At 45.7% G+C, this 24,789-nt stretch overlaps 1 protein-coding gene across 3 annotated transcripts in view; it reads left to right on the plus strand.

The window, feature by feature from the left end:
- Window positions 1-313: 313 nt before the first annotated feature.
- SEPHS1 (selenophosphate synthetase 1) overlaps window positions 314-24,789 on the plus strand; it is a gene marked incomplete at its 5' end in the record, with an annotated part of 32,864 nt that continues 8,388 nt past the window's right edge. The window contains 7 exons of one of the 3 annotated variants that reach the window (XM_081095096.1): window positions 314-617; window positions 3,729-3,998; window positions 12,107-12,210; window positions 14,789-14,896; window positions 15,855-16,009; window positions 17,602-17,692; window positions 20,876-20,975. In XM_081095096.1, the coding sequence (XP_080951222.1) occupies window positions 3,806-3,998; window positions 12,107-12,210; window positions 14,789-14,896; window positions 15,855-16,009; window positions 17,602-17,692; window positions 20,876-20,975 (751 nt within the window). Of the gene's footprint in view, window positions 618-1,145; window positions 1,430-3,728; window positions 3,999-12,106; window positions 12,211-14,788; window positions 14,897-15,854; window positions 16,010-17,601; window positions 17,693-20,875; window positions 20,976-24,789 lie in introns of those variants that run through there. The other 2 variants (XM_081095095.1, XM_081095097.1) reach the window with 2 other exon arrangements.

A 24,789-nucleotide genomic window follows, 5' to 3' on the forward strand; every position in this document is an offset into this window, starting at 1 on the left:
TCCACGGTCATTGTCTGCCAGCCACGCGCCGTGCGCGCGCGGGGAGCAGATCCGGCGTCCCGCGCCGCGCCGCGCCGCGGAGCCCCGCCAGGATTTGGAAAACATTCCGAGCCCTTTCTGCGGGGCGAGGAAAAGCCGGTGGCCTGGGCGCCAAAGGCTGCTGCCAATGCAAGTCGCAACTTCTGAAACCCATCCTCTTTGCATCATGCAACGGATGCCACCGCGCCTCGCCTCTGCAACCCCCCACCCCTCCCCCGAGACCAATCATTGCCGCGCTCCGGCCTGCACCGCGCCCCCGCCCCCTTCCCGGGCCGCACGCAGCCACGGAGCCGCTCCGGCCGCGGCCCGCCGCCTCTTAAAGGGAGGTAGACGGCCCTTAAAGGCCCCTTGGGGCGGCGCACGGCGGAGCGCGGCTGCCCCGTTCCCCGCAGGGGCCCGCGGAGCCGGGCCGAGCCTTCGCGGCGCCCAGCGCGGCCCGGACTCTCCCGCCCTCCGCGCCGCCGCCGGGAGCGGCATTTTTATTCAGGCGACGCTTAAGGGAGCTCGGCGCGCCCGGTGCATTGTGGGAGCGGCGGCGGCCCGTTTTCGGGAGGAGGCGGAGGGCGCAAAGCGAACCGGTAAGTGCCCGGCTCGGGGAGGGGGGGCGCGACACCAGGCTTAAAGGGGAATATTGGTCCGCAGGCCCCGGGCGGCCGTGCGGATCCCCCTCCGGGCCGCCCGGGCTGTCGGGAGCCGTGCACGGCGGCGCGCGCGAGCGCTGCCTGCAGAGGGGCCGAGCCAGGGCTTGGTGGGGCCGCTTTAAAAATGAAGCACCGCCTGCGCCGCCGCCGCAGCCGCCGCGCGGGGCCGGGGAAGGAGGGAGGGAGAGAGGGCGGGGGAGGAGTGGAGGGGGAGGGCGGCGGCGGCGAGGCAGGGGTTAATTTTTTCGCCCGCCGACATTTTTGTGCGGCGGCGGCGGCGGCGGCGGCGGCGGCCCGCGCGCGCGGCGGGAGAACCTAGGCCGGTCCCCTGGCGCGGCGCCTCCCCGCCCCCCCGCGTGCGCCCTCCGGCCTGCGGCCGCCGACTGAACCGGGGCGCCCCGGCCGGGCGCGGGCCGGCCGGCCAGCTGGCAGCGGTCCCGCCTCGCTCGCCCCGCCGTGGCCAGTGGGCCGCGCGCGCTTCCCGCCGTCGCCGCGGTCGGGAGGACGGGCGTGCGGGCATGGCCCCGCCAGCGACACCGCGCTGCCTCCCCCGGCCGCGGCCAGCCCGCCGCGCCGCACAAAGAGCCCGGGCCCGGCTGGCCTTTCAAAGCAACAGCCTGAGAGTCCAGGTGTCCCGGGGTTCCGTGCTCCGGCGGCTTCCATGTGTGTTTCACGGCGAGCGCCTGGTCGGCGCGCCCACGCCGCCGCGTCCCCTCCATTGTTGGTGTCCTGGGCTTAGGGGCTCGGAGGTAGGTGGGTATCGGCAGCGGCCGCACCCTCTCCCCGCGCTGGCTGTGGTCCCTCAGCCGTGCCGCCCGCCTCGCCATCTGGTTCAAAGAAATGTAAACTTGGCCCGGGAAGGAAAGAGTTAACCTTACTTTAAATATTCATGGTTTTTTTTTTTCATGTTATTGTTTTAAAGGTGTAAACAGGCGGCTCTGCTTGGAGTTGACTAACTCTTACTTTGCACATATGCACATTCCCTCTCCCCCTCGCCTCCACTTATTGCTTATTTTCCCAAGCAGCCCGCCTTCCCCACGCCCTTCCCCGAGGTACGAGAATGTCTCTTTAAGGTTCTGATGTGACTGTGATTGGGTCTCTAGCCATTTGGAACTTTAAAACTCCTGAGTGCCTTAGGGACTTCTGGTGTCTTAGACTTTTTCCACTTTAAAAATCTTGCAAGGTATAAATTATGTTTTAAAGGAACTGTAGTCCCCAAAAGTCCAAATTCCTCTCCCCACCTGTTGTTTTTTTTCTTTGAATAGGGATTAGAGTAGGAAAACAACTGGATGCCTCGTGAGTTGGTTTTTTTTGTTGTTCTTGGTAGGCCTGTCGCTGTGTTAAATGCGAAGCATTTTGAGAGGAAAGGACTTGTTTTTGTTCCAGACTCTTTCAAGTCAACGTGCTGATGGACTTTTCTAACTCTCAAATGGCTTCAAAGTTCCATCTTGGCCACTTGCTTTTTGCTCTCCTGCCGTCCTCCTTTTGGACAGGTTGTTTTCTTGGAAAGTTGCACGGTTGTAGCTTTCAAACCACACTTCTTGCTCACCCCAGATATGTTTTTGTAAAGACGGTTTGGATTACTGCCCAAACTCGGGCTTTGTGAGATTTATTTAAATGTGATGTCCTTCCCAGGGGGTTGAAAACTCTATAAATGGGAATTATGTTCTTGATCATCTATTTTATAAGGGAAACTGACCCTGTAACTTTGGGTGTCTGTAATTCTATGCCCAATAAAATATCAGTCTGGAGGTTTGTAAACTCTGAGAACACATGCGAGCTTTTGGTGTAGCCCCAAAGGTTTCAAACTCAGAAGTGCGTGTTCCAGAAACTTGCAGTGGTACCAGGTACTAGTGATTTAGTACAGCATAAGTGATCATTTTAGTTCTGCAGTGACAGTATGCAGTAGCATATTTTGTCAATGATGTGTGTGTACAAGTGTGTTGAGCAGATGTTTGCTTTCTAGGAACTAGCACTGCATTGAAACTTTATGCCACCCTTTAACCTTGTTGTGTTAAACAGCCATTCCATTTTTCAAGTTGTGTTCTTTAGTGAGACTACCTATTAGTTTTGGATCGTGTTGTATACTTCTGGCTCAGTTTTCTAAAGTTGAATTTAGCATCATGAAGAATTTCATCAACTGCCTTTTCATCAGTGTCCTTTTCCTGCCAAGTATTTAGTAGGTGCTTTATTTTCTATGTGATATAGCAAAGATATCAGAAAAGTTTTCCAGAAAAGTCACTTTAGCAGAACATCTAATTTCTAAATCACAGTGCTTCTGGGTTGACAGATGAAGTGACTAGATGTTTTCCCATAATGCTTCCCACTAGAACAGCCGTGGGCAAACTACGGCCCGCGGGCTGGATCCGGCCTGTTTGAAATGAATAAAACTAAAAAAATAAAAAAAAAGACTGTACCCTTTTATGTAATGATATTTACTTTGAATTTATATTAGTTCACACAAACACTCCATCCATGCTTTTGTTCCGGCCCTCCGATCCAGTTTAAGAACCCATTGTGGCCCTCGAGTCAAAAAGTTTGCCCACCCCTGCTCTAGAAACATTTGTGACTTTTCAAGATGGCACTGTGTCATGTTAACCAGCTGGCCCGTAGTTCCTTCTTCAGAGGGGGTCTTGCTGCCCCTCAGAGCCACAAACATTAGGTCTTATGTAGAAGACTAGAGGCCCAGTGCATGAAATTTGCACAGGTAGGGTCCCTAGCGTCTGCCAGCCTGGGCCTCTGTTCATTCCACACCACCCCCTGGTGGTCAGCGCACATCATAGCAAGCAATCGAACTCCCGAGAGGACACTTTGCATATTAGGCTTTTATATAGAGAGAAATGCTTGTGATGGTATAGTCACTTTAAAAAAATTGGTTTATGCCTCACTGTGACTGAACTGTTATAGCCTCTGATCATCATTTCCCAGCCATCTTACTGATTTCAGTCCTTTTCACATTTACTTTTCACTTTCATGTATTCACTTGATTCTTGGCAGATACTAGTGAGAAACCTATTAATGGTGTCTTTGTGTTTTGATGATACTCAGGTGTATCTGTGAAGAAACCAGTGGACTAAGAGAGGGAGGAGAGGAGCCCAGCTGTGAGGTGTGTACGCCCAAGAGCCATGTCTACACGGGAGTCTTTTAACCCGGAAAGTTATGAATTGGACAAGAGCTTCCGATTAACAAGATTTACTGAACTGAAGGGCACTGGCTGCAAAGTGCCCCAAGATGTCTTGCAGAAATTGCTTGAATCCTTACAAGAAAACCACTTTCAAGAAGATGAGCAGTTTCTGGGAGCAGTTATGCCAAGGCTTGGTATGTGAACCATTGTTTGTCTGATATTTCTCTGAGTAAAGCATCTTGGCTGCAATATAGTCAGAGTAAAAAAACCAGACGGCTCTCCTTCCACGTTGCCTTTAAAAAAATTCTAAGGAAGCTGGTTTGGCTCAGTGGCTAGAGCATCAGCCTGCAGACTGAAGGGTCCTGGGTTTGACTCTGTACATGGGCACATGCCCAGGTTGTGGGCTTGATCCCTAGAAGGACATGCAGGAGGCCGCCAATCAATGATTCTCTCTTATCGATGTTTCTATCTATCTCTCTTCCTCCCTGAAATTAATAAAAATATATTTTAAAACAGAAAAAAAAGATTCAAAGGATGAAGCAATGGTAACTTACATTATTATAATTTATTTGGAGGAGGAAGTACTTGAAAATCATCAAGAAATGTTCCTTAACCATTTATAAACTATTAAGTGCATGATTGAACATATTACAGTAAAAGCATTTTTTATTAAATTGATTTTTCTGGTTAGCTGAGGACTAAGCAGAAACTCCTTTATGCCTTTATCCTAAATTTTCCCACTTTCCCTTAAAATGCTTGCATTTTCTTCATTGCCTTAGGAAAGGAGGTGCTTAAGTATCATTGTAAATTGAGAGTTTTGACTGGGTTGGGGGGGGAGGGGGGAATTGGGATATTTCTCCACAGTATGCATTGCTTGAAAAGCTCCTGCAGGCAGGAGGGAGAAGAAAGCTGTCCCAGACACAGAAGGGGAGAAGACAGGCCTGAATCTGTACTTGACCCCAGATGTCATCTGGAATTGAGAGCTATGTTGTTTTCTTTACTGAATTCCCAATGTCATCAGTGGTTTACCTTTTCCCAAACATAGGTCTCAGAAAGAAATTCTGAGTTATTGGGATATTGTTTGTTAGCTTTTGTTGTGTCGTTTGTCAGTACATGATGCAAGACTGTGATCACTTTGCCGTTTAAATGTTTGGCGTATATTCTAGGAATCTGGATGTTTTGTAGTTCGAGTGTGTGACTCGATCAGCTTTCTTTTATTTATTTTATTTTTTGGTTAATCCTCCCCTGAGGATATCTTTCCATTGGTTTTCAGAGAGTGAAAGAGAAGCATGGATGTGAGAAAGAGGCATATCGATGGGTTGCCTCCAGCACTTGCCCTGGGGCAATCACAATCCAGGTACTTGCCCTTGACTGGAATCAAACCTGAGACCCTTCGGTCCGCAGTCTGCTGCTCTAACCACTGACAAACACTGGCTAGGGCTTGGTCAGCTTTCTTTTTTATTTTATTTTTTAAAGCTGCTGAGAGACCAAGTAAAATGAAGTCTTGAGGAGAGATTTGCACAGTGTTCTTCCTGCATTTTAAATATTTTTATTGATTTTGAGGGGCGGGGAGGAGGAGAGAGAAATATTGATATGAGAGCAGCCCATCAACCAGCTGCCTCTTGCACACCCCCTACTGAGGATCAAGCATGCAACCTGGGCAGGTGCCCTCACCAGGAATCAAACTGTGGCCATCCAGTCAACTGAGCCCCAATGGCCAGGGCTGATCAGCTTTCTTACCTAAGGTCTTGTGTGTGTGTGTGTGTTTTAGATATATTTTTATTGATTTCAGAGAGGAAGGGAGAGGGAGAGAGATAGAAACATCAATGACAAGAGAGAACCATCATTCGGCTGCCCTGTGCACGCCCCCGCCCCCCTCCCCAGGGGTTCGAGCCCATAACCAGGGCTCGTGTCCTTGACTGAAATCAAACCCGGAACCCTCCAGTCTGGGTTCCACTGAGCAGAACCAGCCAGGGCCTTACATAAGGTTTTTATTTCACTTATTTTCACCCATTATCATATTGTGAGTACAACATTGGTTTCAACCGAGGGTACTCCTTTCTTCCTTAATATACAAAGTAGATAAAAGCAGAGTTACTTTGATTAGGAGAGAGGAAAGCTCACAGCCCAAACTCTAGGGGCCTCAGGACTCCCAGGAGCTCAATTTGAAACATCCTCATCTAGCTGATGTCTGAGTGGGTAGAAATACCGCATGAATGAATTGGATTGGATAATAGCTTACTTGACAAGAAGTAAGAATACGAATAGTTCCTGAGTTATGATGGTTCATTTCATGACTTTTTTACTTTATGATAGTACAAAAGCATTCAAGTAGAAACTGTACTTGGAATTTTGAATTCCAATCTTTTCAAAACCAGGCTAGTGATATGCAGTATGATGTTCTCTTGTGATGCTAGGCAGTGAGCCATAGTCACGGTCAGCCAGGATATCACACGGGGACACAACTGATACTCTACAGTGTATTTATTGTGTGTGTTCTAAGCATGTTTAAGGTAGGCTAGGCTAAGCTATGATGTTCGGCATTTTTGACAGGATATTTTCAAGCTACAATGGGTTTATTGGGATGTAGCACCATCATAAGTTGAGAAACATCTGTATACTGAAAAAACTCTTAAATAACTTTGTCAAGAAAAATAAGTTGCTGAATGGGGCAAAAACAATGCAGTTAAAAACCTGTGGATAAAGTAATAGTTTCTTTTTATAACTTCCCCTGTTGACCTTATTGAGCACTTGGACATGCCGTGCACCGTTAAGTGCTTAGATAATGGGTAGGGGTAGGATCATTTGCTCCTTTCAGCAGCCTCATCATGTTTGGCCAGGGTCCAGATCTGGAATCCACATTTTCCCATTCCTCTTCTCTCTGTCATCTGGTTTCTAAGTCCAAACGTGTTCAAAGTGGGCAGAGGAGCTGCACCACCTATAATCCTTAGCAGTGGCAAAAAGGGACAGATATCACCAGCAAGGAAAGAGGCAGGGAAAAGAACACAAAAGCAATGGGCTTTGGTCACATAGGGATTTTGAGAAGTAAATGAAAGCTGCCCCTTTCCCAGAAAAATGCACATCCACAAAATTTGTCCTTATGGCATTTGGTAGGTGTAGCTATGGACCCCAGGTTACAAGCAAATAGATGCTAAAGGAAGCATAGTATTAAAATTGAGTACAGAGTGGTATATCTTGATGGCATAACTTTCCTTTGGAATCAGATCTAGATTTATATCCTGACACAGTCACTTACTAGTCACTAATGTTACTCTGCATGTTTTTAATCCTCCTGATGCCTCAGTTTTCTGATTTATACAACGGGATAATAAATTATTGTACCAGAACTTGTATGTTCATGCACCAAGTATTATATATCCTATCTAATAAAAGAGAAACATGGTAATTGGTGTACATCCGCTACCCTTCCCATTGGCTAATCAGCGAGATATGCAAATTAACTGCCAGCCAAGATGGCGGCTGGCAGCTTGAAGCTAACATGAGTCTTGCTAGCTTCAGTGACGGAGGAAACCAGTGTTCCCCACCTGCCTTGCCGGCCTCTGAGCTTGCAGTTTGAAACATAGTTAAAAATATCGAAGCTAAACAAAACCCCAGAAACCTGCTTTCAGCCCGCCGGGATCTCAGAGCTGGAGTTGATACAGTGTTTCGACTATAGAACCCAAACAAACCAGATACCTGCTTTCAGCAGCAGAGGCCTCAGAGCTGGAGCCAGAGCTAAAGCTGGCCCAGAATACAAAAAAAGAAAAGAAAAACAGGAGCAGTTGGGAGCGTCAGTCACCCGCCAGCCTGAAAACAGCCCTCAGCCCCTCACCCAGACTGGCCAGGCACCCCAGTGGGGACCCCCACCCTGAAGGGTGTGTGACCAGCTGCAAACAGCCATCATCCCCTCACCCAGGCTGGCCAGGCACCCCAGTGGGGACCCCCACCCTGATCCAGGACACCCTTCAGGGCAAACCAGCACGAGGCCTCTGTATAGTAAAAGGGTAATATGCCTCCCAGCACCGGGATCAGCGGAGCCGTGAGGCCTCCCGGCACCGGGATCAGTGTGACAGGGACCAGCGCCCAAACCCCCTGATCACCCTGCGGCTCTGTGTGTGACAGGGGGTGGGGCCACAACCTCCCTATCCGCCCTGCTCTGTTCGTGACAGGGGAAGGCACCCCAACCCCCTGATCGGCCCTGCTCTCTGTGTGACAGGGTGCGGCGCCCCAACACCCCCCCTCCCCCCACGGGCCCTGCTCTGTGTGTGACAGGGTAGAGCCATAACCTCCCCATCGGCCCTGCCTGAGTGTGAGAGTGGCGGCACCCCAACCCCCTGATCAGCCCTGCTCTGTGGGTGATAGAGGGTGACGCCCAAACCCCCTGATCCGCCCTGCTCTGTGCGTGACAGGGTAAGGAGCCCCAACCCCCCTGATGGGCCCTGCTCTGTGCGTGACGGGGTGGCGCCGCAACCTCCCCATCGACCCTGCCTTGAGTGTGACAGGGGGCGGTGCCCAACCCTCCAATCGGCCCTACCCTGAGCATGACTGAGGGTGGCATCGCAACCTCCTGATCCGCCCTGCTCTGTGCATGACGGGGCGGCGCCCCAACTCCCCAATCGACCCTGCTCTGTGCGTGACGGGGTGGCGCCGCAACCTCCCCATCGACCCTGCCTTGAGTGTGACGGGGGGCGGTGCTCCAATCCCCCAATCGGCCCTACCCTTAGCGTGACTGAGGGTGGCATCGCAACCTCCCAATCCGCCCTGCTCTGTGCATGACAGGGGGCGGCGCCCCAACTCCCCATTCGGCCCTGTTCTGAGCTGGACCAGGGGCTGCACCTAGGGATTGGGCCTGCCCTCTGCCACCCGGGAGCAGGCCTAAGCCAGCAGGTCATTGTCTCCCGAGGGGTCCCAGACTGCGAGAGGGCACAGGCCGAGCTGAGGGACCCCTCCCTCCCTCCCGAGTGCACAAATTTTTGTGCACCGGGCCTGTAGTATATATTTATGTATATATGTGTGTGTGTGTGTGTATACACACACACTAGAGGCCCATTGCAGGAAGATTCCTGCAAGAATAGGACTTCCTGCGGCTGGAGCGAAGCAGAGAAGGGAGCGAAACCCTCTGAGGCAGGCTTCCCTCCTAACCTGCTGCCCGGCTGGTTTCCCTCCCGCCTCCGCCGCCTTGGCTCTGTTCCTGTCTCCACCGCCTCTACTTTGCTCCCTTCTGCAGCACTTCGCTTCCATGTCGTCTTCAGTCTTCACTCCCAGCCAGTATATGCAAATTAACCGCCATCTTGGTTGGGTTAATTTGCATATAGCCGCTCTGATTGGCTGGTGGGCATAGTGAAGGTACGGTCAATTAGCATCTTTGTCTTTTATTAGTGTAGAATATATATATATATATATATATATATATATATATATATATATCTTTGTTTATAAATTCATGTATGAATGTTTGTCTATAAATTCATCCACACAAACGTGCTTATCTGTTTTTAAATTTTTTTCTAAAAGCGGTCATATTTCCTGAATTCTAAGATGCTGTTAATTGAAGGACAAACCATAACTGTTGTTAAATGTATGCATATTGGATGTATTCTAACTAAAGAAATGTTAAAATAAGTGTATCTGAGAACCTGGAACATCTATTGTCTGGTACTTAAGAGCTGTCAAGTATTCATTCCTGGTGATGGTATGATGATTTGGGTTTTTTTGATGAATGTTTTTAGTCTTGCTGAAAAACTAGACTTCCCCGTTCCCCACTGATAATTGAACATACTCTGCTCAGATTGGTATTTGAGAATTTCCCTTTGTTACCACTTACCCTCAACCTGAGTTGTCTCTCTCTCTTTCACCTTGATATTCTATCTAGTTCTTTCAGGCCCATGGCCCATCTCAGGCTCACACTTTCTTTCTTCCTTGAAATTTGATAGGTGATTTGTAAACCAGTTACAGTGGGCCAGTACTGTCCAAAAGAAACATGTAAACTATATGTGTAATTTTAAATTTCCTAGTAGTCACATTTAAAAAAAACAGAATTAGGTGAAATTCATTTTGATATATTTCATTTAATCATATAAAATATTATTTCAACAATTAATATAAAACATGAGATTTGGGGTATTTGGTACTAAGTGTGTAAAATCTGATAAGTATTTTACACTTACTATGTATCTCAATAAGCACATTTCACATGCACCATGACCACATGTAGTTAGTAGCTTATGAAAGAAGAAATGGGGATAATGTGAGCTTCTATTCATCCCTCGGAAAATGCTCAAGAGTCATCAGTTAAAATGCTCTGATGCTAGTTATAAGTAGAAATTTAAAACCTTAGAAATCAGATATATGTAATACGAATGTAAGATAACTGAAATTAAAAACAAAGCTAACATTCAGCGACTTTTCTTAAATAATGTAAATTATGTAATGCTTTGAATAGATTATATCTTTTCTGTGGGGTTTTTTTGTGTTTTTTTTTAAATATATTTTTATTGCGTTCAGAGAGGAAGGGAGAGGGAGAGAGAGATTGAACATCAATGATAAGAGAGAATCATTGACCAGCTGCCTCCTGCACATCCTCTACTGGGGATCGAGCCCGCAACCTGAGCACATGCCCTTGAGTGGAATCAAACCTGGGACCCCTCAGTCCAGGCCGACACTCTATCCCCTGAGCCAAACAGGCTAGGGCTCAGCAACTGTTTTTTAGTGTCTCTCTCTGTAATCCTATAATTTATATAAGAACTTAAAAAAACTATACTAATTTCCAAAATAAATAGTAATACACTTGGAAAAACCAGTTAGAATGATCAGTTTAGGGAGAATCAGTATGTTAAATGTGGTTCTTGCTCTATTTCCACTTAAATGCTAAAGAACAGTTGTTAAATGAAATTTCTGAGAGTCTGCACATATACACGGTTTAAATGAGTCATTGCACACATCCTTGTCTAATACACATGAAAACCAATCACTGGTAAAGTGGGTTCTATTGTCTTATATTTGTGAGACTTGCCATTCTAAAACTAAACTCTCTATTTCCTAACAATCTTCCACCACGAGTTTGCTATCTGGTGTAGTAGGGGGGAAAAATCAGCCTGTCTTCACAGTGTTCGTGACTTTTTAATGAACTTACTTGATTTTATTTTTGCATTAGTAATAATGGACTAAGACCTGGGGAATAAAAGGTGCTCCTCTATCCTGGGTTCTGTTAGGTATATTGCTGTGGTGGTGCTAAACTAGTTGTGCTTCAGCATTTTACTTAGGCAAAATATGAATGGTACACAAGTCCTGGTTTCATTTGGTTCAATATGATTTATTCTTGTTTCCTTTGGAATTCTGAGTTGAGAGGGTGTCATCCTCTTGCTTCCTTTTGTACTTCATCGTGCCTTTTTCTCTGCTTTTGGTTGATGGACTGACTGCACAGGTGAAGTCAGAGCAGGTGGTATCCTTTTGAGAGGTGTAGGAAAGTACCCTATTCAGCCTACTTGGTGGGAAGGCCAAATTGAATTTGTAAAATTCCTGCATTACAAAGAAATATAAGTTACAGGAGATGGTTTTTAAACTAATTTCAGGATAAGAGATTTATATCTCAGCCTATCCATTGTCTATATTTTATTCTAAAAGTTTAGCAACAATTTTAATAAATTGAAATACTTCTGACAGGCTTTTTAGCACATTTCCCCCCTTCATCTTATAAATTAGTAGAAGTGACATATGTCAGGATTCCTCTTTAAAAATGCTTTTAGGTACCGCAGTGTTTATGTACTTGCTTGGTTGGAAATGATGAATTTCTATTCTGGCTTTGTCTTCTTTTTTTTCTAATTGTTTTCATGTTTGACTAAAATGTGGAAGTAATAATACCGTTTTATGTGTATAAAATATTTTACAGATTGTCTGTTGGGAAAACAGTAATGCCTAAAGATAAACTCAAATCAGCTATAGATAAAACAACCCAAGTTCCATTTCTGCTATTCTCATCTTTAAAGAAATTCTGTATGGTGCCAGTCACATGATATAGTAATACAAAGGAAAGAATCTGTTCAAGGCACTATTAAGGGCTAAAATTATAGCATATTGAATGTGAGTCTTCATGACTAACAAATTTTACTCTTCTATCTTTAGCTAGTTATGTTTCACATTTATTTCAGTTATCCTTCTTGATAGGAAACACATTGCTGTATTGGCAACATGCAGTGTTCCGTAAGTATCTCATACAAAACTCTCCTATTCAGAACACTGATGGCATAAGATGAAATGGCGTTTCCTGTTGACTTGTGGATTATGATGACTTCCATCTTTGCAGGCATTGGGATGGATACTTGTGTCATTCCTTTGAGGCATGGTGGTCTTTCCTTGGTGCAAACCACAGATTACATTTATCCTATCGTCGATGACCCTTACATGATGGTAAGTTTGACTTAATATGTTTTTACATCTCGAACTGCTGTTCAGTTGGTTTTGGGTTGTGGCTGTGTGTGTGTGTGTGTGTGTGCGCGCAAGCGCACGCGCATGTGCTTATCCTATCTAATAATAGAGAAACATGGTAATTAACCATAACTTCGCTACCCTTCCCATTGGCTAATCAGCGAGATATGCAAATTACTGCCAACCAAGATGGGGGCCGGCAGCCAGGCAGCTGAAGCGAACAGGAGGCTTGCTTGCTCCAGTGATAGAGGAAGCCAAGGTTCCCCACCTGCCGCTGCTGGCCTCTGAGCTTGCACTCTAAGAAACATTGTTGCAATTATAGAAGTTAAACAAGCTCCAGAAACCTGCTTTCAGCCCGCAGAGCTGGAGCAAGCAGGACCGAAACAGTGTTACAATTATAGAACCCAAACAAACCAGATACCTGCTTTCTGCAGCCGAGGTCTCAGGGCTGGAGCCGAGCCTCAGAGCTAAATCTGGCTCTCAGCTCCAGTGACAGCCATAGAAGGTAAATAAATCCCAGAATAAAAAAAGAAAAAAAGGAGAGGTTGGGAGCTTCAGGCACCCGTCAGCCTGAAAACAGCCCTCAGCCCCTCACCCAGACTGGCCAGGCACCCCAGTGGGGACCCCCACCCTGAAAGGGGTGTGATCAGCTGCAAACAGCCATCAGCCTGTCATCCAGGCTGGCCAGGCACCCCAGTGGGGACCCCCACCCTGAAGGGAGTGTGACCAGTTGCAAACAGCCATCATCCCCTCATCCAGGCTGGCTAGGCACCCAAGCGGGACCCCTACCCTGATCCGGGACACCCTTCAGGGCAAACCAGCCAGCCCCCACCTGTGCACCAGGCCTCTATCCTATATAGTAAAAGGGTAATATGCAAAATGACCCTAACAGCAGAAGTACTGGGAATGACTGGTCACTATGACACATACTGACCACCAGGGGGCAGACGCTCAATGCAGGAGCTGCCCTCTGGTGGTCAAGGCGCTCTTCCATGGGAGGAACTCTGCTCAGCCACAAGCCAGGCAGATGGCTGCCAGTACAGCGGTGGTGGTGGGAGCCTCTCCTGCCTCCTCAGCAGTGCTAAGGATGTCCGACTGCAGTTTAGGCCTGCTCCCCGCTGGCAAGTGGACATCCCCCAAGGGCTTCCGGGCTGCCAGAGGGATGTCTGATTGCCATCTTAGGCCCAATCCCCGGGGGAGCGGGCCTAAGCCAGCAGATGGTCATCCCCTGAGGGGTCCCAGATTGCGAGAGGGCACAGGCCGGGCTGAGGGACCCCACCACCACCACTGCACAAATTTTTGTGCGCAGGCCTCTAGTTTTTTTATATTCAAATTGTTCTCATCCCACCACTGATCTGACTCCTGCAACTGCAACCATTTGATCTGTTTCCTGCTCATCTTTGGTATTGCATGTGAGCAATTAGGCAGAAATTCCTCTGCTTCTTTTGTGCAAGAACACCTGCTGTCTACTAACTGTCTGTTGACTGGCATGTTTGTAATTTTTTTTCTTTCTTTGATATTTGTAAACCCCTCATTCCTGTGCTTCAGGCCAGAGATGTTGCCATACCTTGTATAGGTAGGTCTAATCCTAGATCTTTCCGTCCAGAATAGAGCTCATCACAATTTAACTTCTTGACCATTTATTCTGATTCTAGGCATTCTCACCCCCAATTGTGTTATATACTCACTGTGTAGAAGATTTTCTGAACTGCTGGATCCAAGTTCCTGTGTGCCAAGGGCACTAGGATCAAGCTGCTCACAGAGAGACTTGGGCCATGAGGCAGCTAAATGGGGGTGGGGGCGGGGTGCCAGTGACAGGCACACAGGTTAATAGAAACCTGTTTTCCCTCCACACATCCATCTGTTCTCTCCTCTAAAGCAGTATTCCTGAGAGGCTGAGGTATGCCACACCCCAGGTGTCCCACCTGACCAGGTGGCAAAAGTAGCTCGAACCAGAATTCATCCCTTTTCCAGCATCTCCTTAAAGCATCCGAGCGAACCCACTGTAGCCCTAACTAGCACTTGGCACCCAAGTTGTAAACCACTTGTTGCCTCGGTTAAAAGAAGGTACAAAAATTTCTCCATCCAAGTGTATAGAAATCATCTTCTATAATCAGTAAAGTTCACATTTTTTTTTTTTTTTTTCAGAATCTGTTTAGGATAAGTGGCTGTTTCCAAGTTTGCTTTCAGATACATGTTTTCACTCCACAGCTCTTCCTCCCAGATTATCCCTCCAACCTTGCTCACCCTGACATCTTCCCACTCCCCGTTTTCCATCTAAATAAACTGTAGCCTTCTCCCAGTGTTTAGAATGGGAATTGCCTGAGAAAGAAGGGTGGGAACGGGAATAACTTGGAAAAAGTGAATGGCTTAGTGGTTCTGTGATTAAGGATAGGTAACCAGTCTGCAAATCACAGAAACAGGACCCCATCCCAGTAGCTGCTATTCCTGGAAAGTACCTGGGTTCTCTTGGGAGGTATTCTGTAGGCTCCCTTTGTTTCAACAAATGGGAAGTCCCCATCCTCCTCTTGCCCTTTTTCATGTTTCTGCTTTCTTCCAGGGCAGGATAGCATGTGCCAATGTACTCAGTGACCTCTATGCAATGGGGGTCACAGAATGTGACAATATGCTGATGCTCCTTGGAATCAGTAATAAAATGACCGATAGGGTAAGTAGGAGATGGGCCAGCTGCTTACTGTCTGTTGTCTTGGTCACTTCACTTGGCTGGTCAGCCCTTCTTTTCCCATCTGTAAAGTGAGGAGCCCAGGCTGCATGGCTTCCATATTTCATCCTTTTCTCCACTTTTTGGCAGTTATTAGTGAATTAAAGTAGTCTGGCCTATTCATACTTTGATTTCCACCACCTGCTTCCCTTTATTCTGGGTAGACTAAAGCCAAGACATTTAGGTTTGTTTTAAAATCTAGGCCACAGTAATAGCACCTTCATGCCAGGCCTGTGGACTGGACTAGCTTTACAGACCCAGGGCATGCGGCCCCCGCAAGGGCCAGGCCCTTTGGTCGCTGGTTGGGCACTGATGTAAGACAGTGATGTGGCTGGGGTGTCACGTGTATTTCCGTGCTTACCTGGCAGTATCTATAGCCTTGCTACCTGTACCTGTTCTCTGACCCAGAGATGAATTCTCTCTTAGATTATTTTTGAAAGGTACTTGTTTTTGTCCCCCAAAAGAAGTTTGTCCTGCCTCTTAGAAAAGAGAGTTTTCAGTAGGCCCTTTTCTGCCAGCACAAATGTGCATTTGAGCCATTGTTTGCACACAGCCCTTTGGGGGAGGGTGGTGGGTACATATTAAATGAGTCTTAGAGTTCCTAAGGACCATTTAAAGAGTTGGCTTAGATTTCAGGTAGCCCTGAACACCCAATCACATTCCAGTTCTTATTTCTCTGTTGTCCGGGCTTCATTCACATTGTAACCTGGAATATCTTCCAGCTCTTGATAAAATGGCTTAGTGTAAACTATTCCATCTGCCTTTCTTATTGCCTGTACAGTCTGTGAACTTTAAGGACATCCATTAGGGTTTTATGATCCTCTTTATAACTACAAGTGTAGACTCTTTTCTTGGTTTTGAACTGAATTATGTGACTTTTACTTTGTGTCCTTTTAAACCCTAGGAAAGGGATAAAGTGATGCCCCTAATTATACAGGGTTTTAAAGATGCAGCAGAGGAGGCAGGAACGTCTGTAACGGGTGGACAAACAGTGTTAAACCCCTGGATTGTTTTGGGAGGAGTGGCTACAACTGTCTGCCAGCCCAATGAATTCATCATGTAAGTTGGTTTTGTTCCATGTCACCTGGCCTGGTTCTCTTTCTTTTCTTAAGATAGATTCATTGAGATATAATTTGCATACTATAGAATTCACCCATTTAAAGTATATAGTTCAATGGCCTTTGGTAATATTCACAGTTTTGCAACCAATACCAGGGTCGATTTTAGAACATTTTCATCACTCCAACAAGAAACCCCATTGCCCTTAGCTGTCCTGGCTTCTATTACTTTACATAATATTAGCATAATATTTTTAAGGTTCATCCATTTTGTAGCATGTATCAGTATTTGACTTCTTTTTTTTAAAGTTATTAGTATTTTTAGTTGAAGTATAATACATATAGTGAAATTTTATATAATATAAAACCCAGTATTTTAAAGTATAGAATTCATTGTTTTTGTGTGTGTTCACAAGATTGTGTAACCGTTATCACTATCCAATTTCAGAATATACCGATCAATTCTCCCCCCAACCCCACCCCCAAAGAAGTCCTATATCCATAAGCAGTCACTCCCAATTCCCTTCTCCCTCCATTCTCTGGAAACCACTGATTTACTTCCTGTCTCTGGATTTGCCTATTCTAGGCATTTCATTAGATAGAATCATATAATATGTGGTGTTTCGTGTCTGGCTTCTTTAGGCATAATGCTTTCAAGTTTCACCCATGTTGTAGTATGTATCAGTACTTCATTCATTTTTATGGCTGAATAATGTTCCATTGCATGGACATACCACAGTTTATTTATAGGTGATAGATCTTTGGGTTTTTTTCCACCTATTTATGAATGATGCTGCTATGAACATATGTTTTGATTCTCTTTGGTATATATACCTCAGAGTTACTGGGTCATGTGGCAACTGTCAAACTGGTTCCCAGCAGCAATGTAGGAGGATTCCAATGTCTCCACATTCTCTCCACTATTTGTTACTGTTTTTATTTTATTTTTTCTATAATAGTTATCCTAGTGGGTTGAGGTGATACCCACAGTGGTTTGATTTGCATCTCCCTGGTGGTTAATGATATTGAGTACCTTTTAATGTGTTTTTTTTAGCCATTTCCTTTCCTGGAGACAACCATTTGTACCAGTCTTCAGTAATCTGAGTGCCAAATATGAAACTTATTACTGGTCAGTCTGAGTTTGAAACTTGATGCTGAAATCACCAAAACATTAGACCACCACAATTTGAGCCAAATCCCACAGCCTGAGGAACAATCTGTTTCAAAAGTCTTATTGCCTCAGAAGCATGGTGGGTCTGTATTGAAAATTACACACTAGCATGGCTGAATCAGGGCCTGATCAGGCCTTTTGCCTTTGAAGGCTAAGTGATTTACTTTTTTATACATTTTGTTGGAGGGCTGGATCTAATAGGTAATTGGCAGACTCTTCTATTCCCTTTCAATGTTTTTGTTCCAGTAGTAGTAGCTTCAGTAGCAAGTTGCAAAGCTGCAACACTTGGTAGTTGTGGCTTAAATGTAAGTGCTTGCAAATGCACTGTTTTTTACCAGCCTTTTCTTTCTCCTGTTTAACTGATGATAAGTTCACCTTCTTGGTTCATTTGGCCAGACCATGCCCTTGTTCTTTTTTTTCAGGCCGGATAACGCAGTGCCTGGGGATGTGCTGGTTCTGACCAAGCCCCTGGGGACGCAAGTGGCCGTGGCTGTGCACCAGTGGTTGGATATTGTGAGTAGCCATGCCTGCGGCCGGGGAGCGGGGGGACTGAATAGAAGTTTTCAGGATTGTGGTAGTTTCCTTGTGGGATTTGGAGAAAAGGGCTTTCATTGCATTCAGATCACGTATCTCTTTAATCTAAGCCGTATCTGCTCCTGGAGTAAGTGCCACTTCTTATCCATACAGGAAGCCCTTGAACATGTTTTAACATGTTTCAGGTCTAGCTCTTCTAAATGTCACCAGCTTGTCCTCTAAAAAGGAGCTCCTTTAGTGTCACTGCCAGGGAGTTTAGTATCAGTCACGCCCTATAGAAATACTAGGAATTGTCCATGGTTGTTTTGGTTTTTTTTATTAAATCAGGATATCATGTACTGAATACTTAAAGGAGGTAAGCCCCAGCTTGGGGCTTTAGCGAAGATTCATAAAGAGAATCTGTGAGGCAGTGAGTTTCCATTGTGATTACAACTCAAAAATTAATATGATTTGTGGTATATCTCACATATCTTGGTGCTTTTAATTTCTACAACTATCATCTGAAACTACCAGTCCTGATAAACAGTTAAAAAAGAAAAACAATTTTATGTTATTTATAACCAAGTATGTGTTGGATTGATATAAAGAGTAGAGAACATCTCTAAGGCTGCCACAGTCTAGTCATTTTTCCCTTCTCATTCAGTGATGATGGGGAGATTTCTCATCAAGTAAGATCATCTGTAAATCTAATTGGAAGGCCATTACAGGGTAGTGATCCACAGAGTTGCTTTGCAATTCAGTCAGTCAGATCTGAGTAATTCAGCAAGGCAATTGGAAACAGGTGTGGCAGAGGGGCATAAAAAATGAGGGGTTTGGGACCTCTCCTCCCCACCTCACCCCCAAACTGACACCTCCTTTGCTTTTATACCTTGTTTTTTCAATTTTGAGCATAAAAAAAAAAAGTTCCAAAGACTATGTAGCACAATACCCTTTTTATAAAAGTCAGAAGCAACCAAAGAGCATATTGTAGGCTTCTATATGTATGAGAATACTATTTTTTGAAAGAAAAGGGAATGACGAGTATAAAATTTAGAGCAGTTGTTACCTCTGAGGAAGAGTTGGGGAGCCGTGGGATTAGGGAGGAACACATAGACTTGTTGTATTTAGTGGTAGATTGTTGGGTATCATTAAAAGATAAATGAATGCATGTATGACTTATGGCCATTAATGGACCATGATGACAATCTATCACGAACCCGTAATCATGCCCTGGCCGGTTTGGATCAGTGGTTGGAGTATCAGCCCACGGGCTGAAGGATCGAGGGTTCGATTCCTGGTCAAGGGCACGTACCTGGGTTGCAGGTTCTCCAACCCTGGTAGGGACGTGTGCAGGAGGCAACCAATCGATGTGTCTCTCTTACGTTGATGTTTCTCTTTCTCCTTCTCTCCCCCTCCTCCCTCCTTTCCTCTCTAAAAAATCAACGGGAAAAAATATCCTCTGGTGAGGATTAAAAAAAAAAAAAAAGAACCCATAATCATGGTGCTGGCTTCTTTGAAAATCAACTGAGGAAAAGGGAAACACCTTTTTCTCCTTCCTTTTATGATACATCCTTTGTGGTTACTATGACTGTCCTTAGTGCTAATGCAATCAAAGTTGCTTTCCCCATTCATCTACACTAATAAAAGAGAAAAATGGTAATTGGCGTACGGCGATACCATTTTCATTGGCTAATCAGGGCTATATGCAAATTAACTGCCAACTAAGATTGGCAGTTAACTGCCAACAAGATGGCGGCTAATTTGCATATGTAGGCACAATGCAGGGAGGCGAAAGGGAAAGCAGGAAGAAGCCCCCTGCCACTGACAGTGATGGGAAACCCAGGGGGGAGCTAAGAGCTGGGGGGCAGGGCAAAGGCGGCCCTGGGGCCGCCTTTGCCTTGCCCCCCCAGCCATGATCGGAGAATCAGGCGCCTTTGCCGCCCTGGCCAGTGATAGCAGGAAGTAGGGGTGGAGCCAGCGATGGGAGCTGGGCACGGTCGAAGCTGGCAGTCCCAGGAGCTAGGGGTCCCTTGCCTGGGCCTAAAGCGAAGCCCACGATCGCGGCGCCCCCCGCTGCCACTGCAGGTCCCCGCTGCCTGGGCCAGACGCCTAGGCCAGAGGCGTTAGGCCTGGGCAGGGGCGGAGCCTGCAACCGCGGGGAGCTGGGGGTCCCCTGCCCAGGCCTGACACCTCTGCCGGAGGCCTCAGGCCTGGTCAAGGGGCCAATCCAGTGATTGGTGATCGGAGGGTGATGAGGGTCAACTCCTCTGGCCGAGGCATCAGGCCTGGGTGGGGGGCGGAGCCGGGGATTGGGGGGATATGATGGTCCCCTTGCCCAGGCCTGAAGCCTGGGTCAGAGGCGTCAGGCTTGGGCGGGGGGTGGAGCAAGCGATCAGAGGGAGATGGGGGTCCCCTGCCCAGGCATGATTCCTGGGCCAGAGGCCTCAGGCCTGGGCGGGGGCCAGAGCCAGTGATCGGGGGGAGATGGGGGTCCCCTGTCCAAGCCTGACACCTCTGGCGGAGGCGTCAGGCCTGGGCAAGGGGCCGATCAGGCGATCGGAGGGTGATGGGGGTCAACGCCTGAGGGCTCCCAGTATGTGAGAGGGGGCAGGCTGGGCTGAGGGACACTCTCCCCCCCCCCCCCCCACACACACACCCAGTGCACGAATTTCGTGCACCGGGCCCCTAGTTTGTCTATAAGATGCTTTGATCCAGAATTAGGTAAAGTCAATAACAGTATAATTATATGAAAAATAAAGCCATCAGATTTATAGGAGAGATGGAGAGGCAAACCAAAGGACATTCAGAGCTATTCATGTGAGATCTACACCCTACCACAGAGAAGCTGCCCATGCAATACCTTTTATGGCATGCGCACTGCAGGCATATGTCCTGCTGCTTTTACTAGCCAATAAATTGCAGTATAGTATTTGACTGCAGAAATGTCGGTCAAGAACACAAAAGATACCTCAGTGATATGTTTAATGGACACCTAAAATAATAGTTCTGGGGCGGGGGTGGGGGGGAGTTAGAAAATTTAATTTTGCGTACAAAATTAGAAAAGTAAAATTCCCTATAGGTTGACTAGAGAAAAATGGGCTTTTTCTTTCAGTCCTTAGAAGTAAAGGTTAATCACATTCTTCCACCCCCCTCTTTTCTCCCTCACCTTTGTTCCTATATTAGCCTGAAAAGTGGAATAAAATTAAACTAGTGGTCACTCAAGAAGATGTGGAGTTGGCATACCAGGAGGCGATGATGAATATGGCAAGGCTCAACAGAACAGGTATCGGGGCGGAAGGTTGTCTGTTGCAGGGGTCGGCAAGTTTTCAGAACAGGGTCAAGATGGGAAATATTTAGGCTTTACAGGCCACATACAGTCTCAGAAGACCATTCTTAGCTGGAGGAACATATCATGGTCCACATTGGGCCAGTGACTGCAAATCCTCCTGTATTGGTCCCTGGTTTTGGACACCTTTGGGATTGAGAGCAGTATATACATGTATTTGTTTTATGTGTTTCCTTTCAGCCAAAGGGGGAAGACAGGATCCTATTCATAGGATTATTAAAAAGAAAAAATGTCAATGAAGTACCAAAAAGAGTGACTAGCATGTGGTGTACAAAGTTCTCTTCACTCAGTTTCTATTTAATGAGCACCTATAGTGTGTTTTCACTCTTCCAAGTGCTAGGGAGACTGCAATGATTAAATAGACAAAAGTCCCTGCTCTCTTAGAGCTTACATTCTAAAGGCTGGTTTGAGCCTGGCTGGTGTGGCTCAGTTGGTTGAATGTTGTCCCATGCACCAGGAGGTCACTAGTTTGCCCTGGCCGATGTGGCTCAGTGCTTAGAGCATCGACCTCCACACTGAAGAGTCGCAGGTTTGATTACTGGTCAGTGGCATGTATCTGGGTTGTGGGTTCCATCACTGCTACCTGCAGAGGCAACCAATCCATGTGTCTCTTACATCAATGTGTGTGTGTGTCTCTCACTCTTCCCCCTTCCCTCACTCCCATCACTATCTCTACAAAGCAATGGGGAAAAAAACCCTCAGGTGAGGACTAACCAAAGAAAGGTGCCAGTTTGATTCCCAGTCAGGGTACATGCCTGGGTTTCTCTCTCATCAATGTTCCTGTCTTCCTCTCTCCCTAAAAAAAGCAATAAAACATTTTATTTTTTAATTTATTTTAAAAACGTTTTTATTTATTTTAGAGAGAGAGGAAAAGAGAGGGGGAGAGAGCGGATAGAAACATTGATGAGAGAGAAACTGATAGGCTGCCTTCTGCACGCCCACTCCTGGGGGCTGAGCCTGGCATGTGCCCTGATCGGGAATCAAACCAGTGACCTCCTGGTGCATGGGTTGATGCTCAGCCATTGAGCCACACTGTCTGGACTCAATAAAACATTTAAAAAAATTGTTTTAAGGCTGGTTTGTTTCCTAATTATCTGTACAGAGCAACCCACACAGGTGTTTCTCGAATAATAAAATATGTGCAGGGCTTAAGGAACAGCAATGTAACATCCATGTGCCCACCATCTCATATGAGAAACACAGTGTGGCCTTGGAAGCCCGTAGGTGCCCCTCACATTCAGTTTGTAGGTTCCTGCTTAGGGGTAACCATTGTTCTGAATCTAATGTTTATTCTCATGCTTTTAAAGTTTTTATCACATAGACTTGTATTCTTAAGCAGTAAATTAGTTTTGCATTTTTTGTTTCATTGAATCATATCTGTATCTGTTTTTCTTGCTGTTTACTGTTTAATGTTCCTGAGCATTATCCCTGGTGTGTGTACCTGTATTACCTTCATCATCTCCACTGTGTAGTTTTTCACTCTGTGACTTACTTATCTGGCCACCTGCTTTTGGGCATTTGGGTTGCTGCTGAGAACTTTTCTTGGTAAATAGTGTGCTACATTTAAAAAAATTCTGTAATATGTTTTCTCTTCCTGTTTATTGTATATATTTTTTCTGTAAAAAAAAAAAGTTCATTATGGAAAAGTTTTTAGAAAATGAAAAAAAGGAGAGAAAAAAACATTGTCCATAGTCCCTGCCCCCCAAACGGCTTCTGTTAATATTTTTATGTATTCTTCTGGGATTTTTTTTCTGTTTGGTTGGTTAGTGGTTTACTTTTGTTTTATTGTTAATATTTTAAACTTGTGGTTGAACATTTTATATGTGTTTGGAATCTGCTTTTATTTATTTAACTAGAGGCCCAGTGCACGAAATTCGTGCAGGGGGTGGAGGTGTGTCCCTCAGCCCAGCCTGCACCCTCTCCAATCTGGGATCCCTCTCACAATCCAGGACTGCTGGCTCCCAACCGCTCACCTGCCTTCCTGCTTGATTGCCCCTAACCGCTTCTGCTGCCAGCCTGATCTCCCCCCAATCACTCCCCTGCCAGCCTGATCGATGCCTAACTGCTCCCCCGCTGGCCCAATTGCCCCAAACTACCCTCTCCTGCCAGCCTGGGTCCCCCCCAACTTCCCTCCCTTTCAGGCCTGGTCCCTCCCAACTGCCCTCCCCTGCAGGCCTGGTCACCCCTAACTGCTCACCCCTGCTGGCCTGGTCCCCCCCAACTGCCCTCCCCTGCTGGCCTGGTCCCCCCCCAACTGCCCTCCCCTGCAGGCCTGGTCCCCCCCAACTGCCCTCCCCTGTCGGCCATCTTTGACCACATGGGGGTGGCCATCTTGTCTGTTGGAGTGATGGTCAATTTGCATATTACCTCTTTATTAGATAGGATATTACTAACACTTTTTTCTACATTATAATTCTAGTACACATAGCTTTTAATGGCTAAATGTTCTATCAGAGAAATATATCATAGTTAATTTATCTTTTGCCTACTTTTGAGCAATTGATTTGGAGATAAGATTTTTTCCCATACATTTTTTTCCTGTATTCCAGGAATAGTTTTTTGACTGTATTCCAAAGTTGAATAGTAATTATTTAATTCTTTGTCCTCAGATGCCTCAGCACTTACAACCAAGGCTTTTCATTTCTTCCTGTGTCATTTAAACTATTTAAGGAGTGTTTTTCCTTTTTTGTCCTTCAAATTGAGTAATTTAACAGTGGGAAAGTGATTGGTAGTGGATTTATTTTTACCTGTATTTATGTTTCCCCATCCTTATTTTTTATATGTTGTTGGTAGGGATAAACATGGCAGAATGCTTGTGGAGGAATATTTGGTAATACCTAGCAAAAATTAAGCATACATTTATTTGACCTATCAGTCCCACTTCTGTGAATGTCACAAAGTTACAATGGCCAAAATATAAAATGACGTATACAAGGCCATTCATTGAAGCACTATCTAGAATTGCTCAAACAATCCACATGCCCTTGGATGGGTAGCTGAATTATCTAGTCTGTATTTACACATGTAGCTTGAAAAGGGATGAGAGGTCTTTATTACTAGGGAGCTATCTTGGATATGAGTAAATGAAAAAAGCAAGGGCAGAATGATGTAGACAGTATGCTATATTTTGTGTATTCATATGGATATGAAGTAATGAGTGTTTTATACTTTAAAAAAGAAGCAATGGAAACAGATCATTAGTAAAAATTGTTACATATAAGAAATTAGGGAGGAAGCAGAATCTGAACATGCATTGTTTCATAAGTTTGACTTTGGAATTTTTTATGTCATTTTCTATAGGTTAAAATTTTTAATTAAAAATAATAAAGTAACTATCTGGTTAGGCTGAGAATCTTCCAAATAAAAAAAAATTTTTTTTTAAATAAAAGAGCACATCTTACAAATCCAAACCACTTTTTTTTTAAGTTGCCTAATATATACCAACTTAATGACAAAACCACGTGGGGAAGAATTATATGAAAGAATCTAAGTAAAAATTGTAATCTTTAATTTGGAATTATCAATAAAAACTCAGCATTATTTTCCCCTCTAAAATGCTATTGCCCTAGTTGGTTTGGCTCAGTGGATAGAGTGTCAACCTGGGGACTGAAGGGTCCTGGGTTTAATTCCAATCAAGGGCACGTACCTCGATTGCAGGCTCAAACCCCAGGCCTGGTCAGAACTCTTGCTGGAGGCAACCAATCGATGTGTCTCTCTCACATCATTGTTTCTCTGTCTCTCCCCCTCCCTT

Source organism: Myotis nattereri (genome assembly GCF_964212035.1).
Source record: "Myotis nattereri genome assembly, chromosome: 1".
NCBI classification, from domain to species: Eukaryota; Metazoa; Chordata; class Mammalia; order Chiroptera; family Vespertilionidae; genus Myotis; species Myotis nattereri.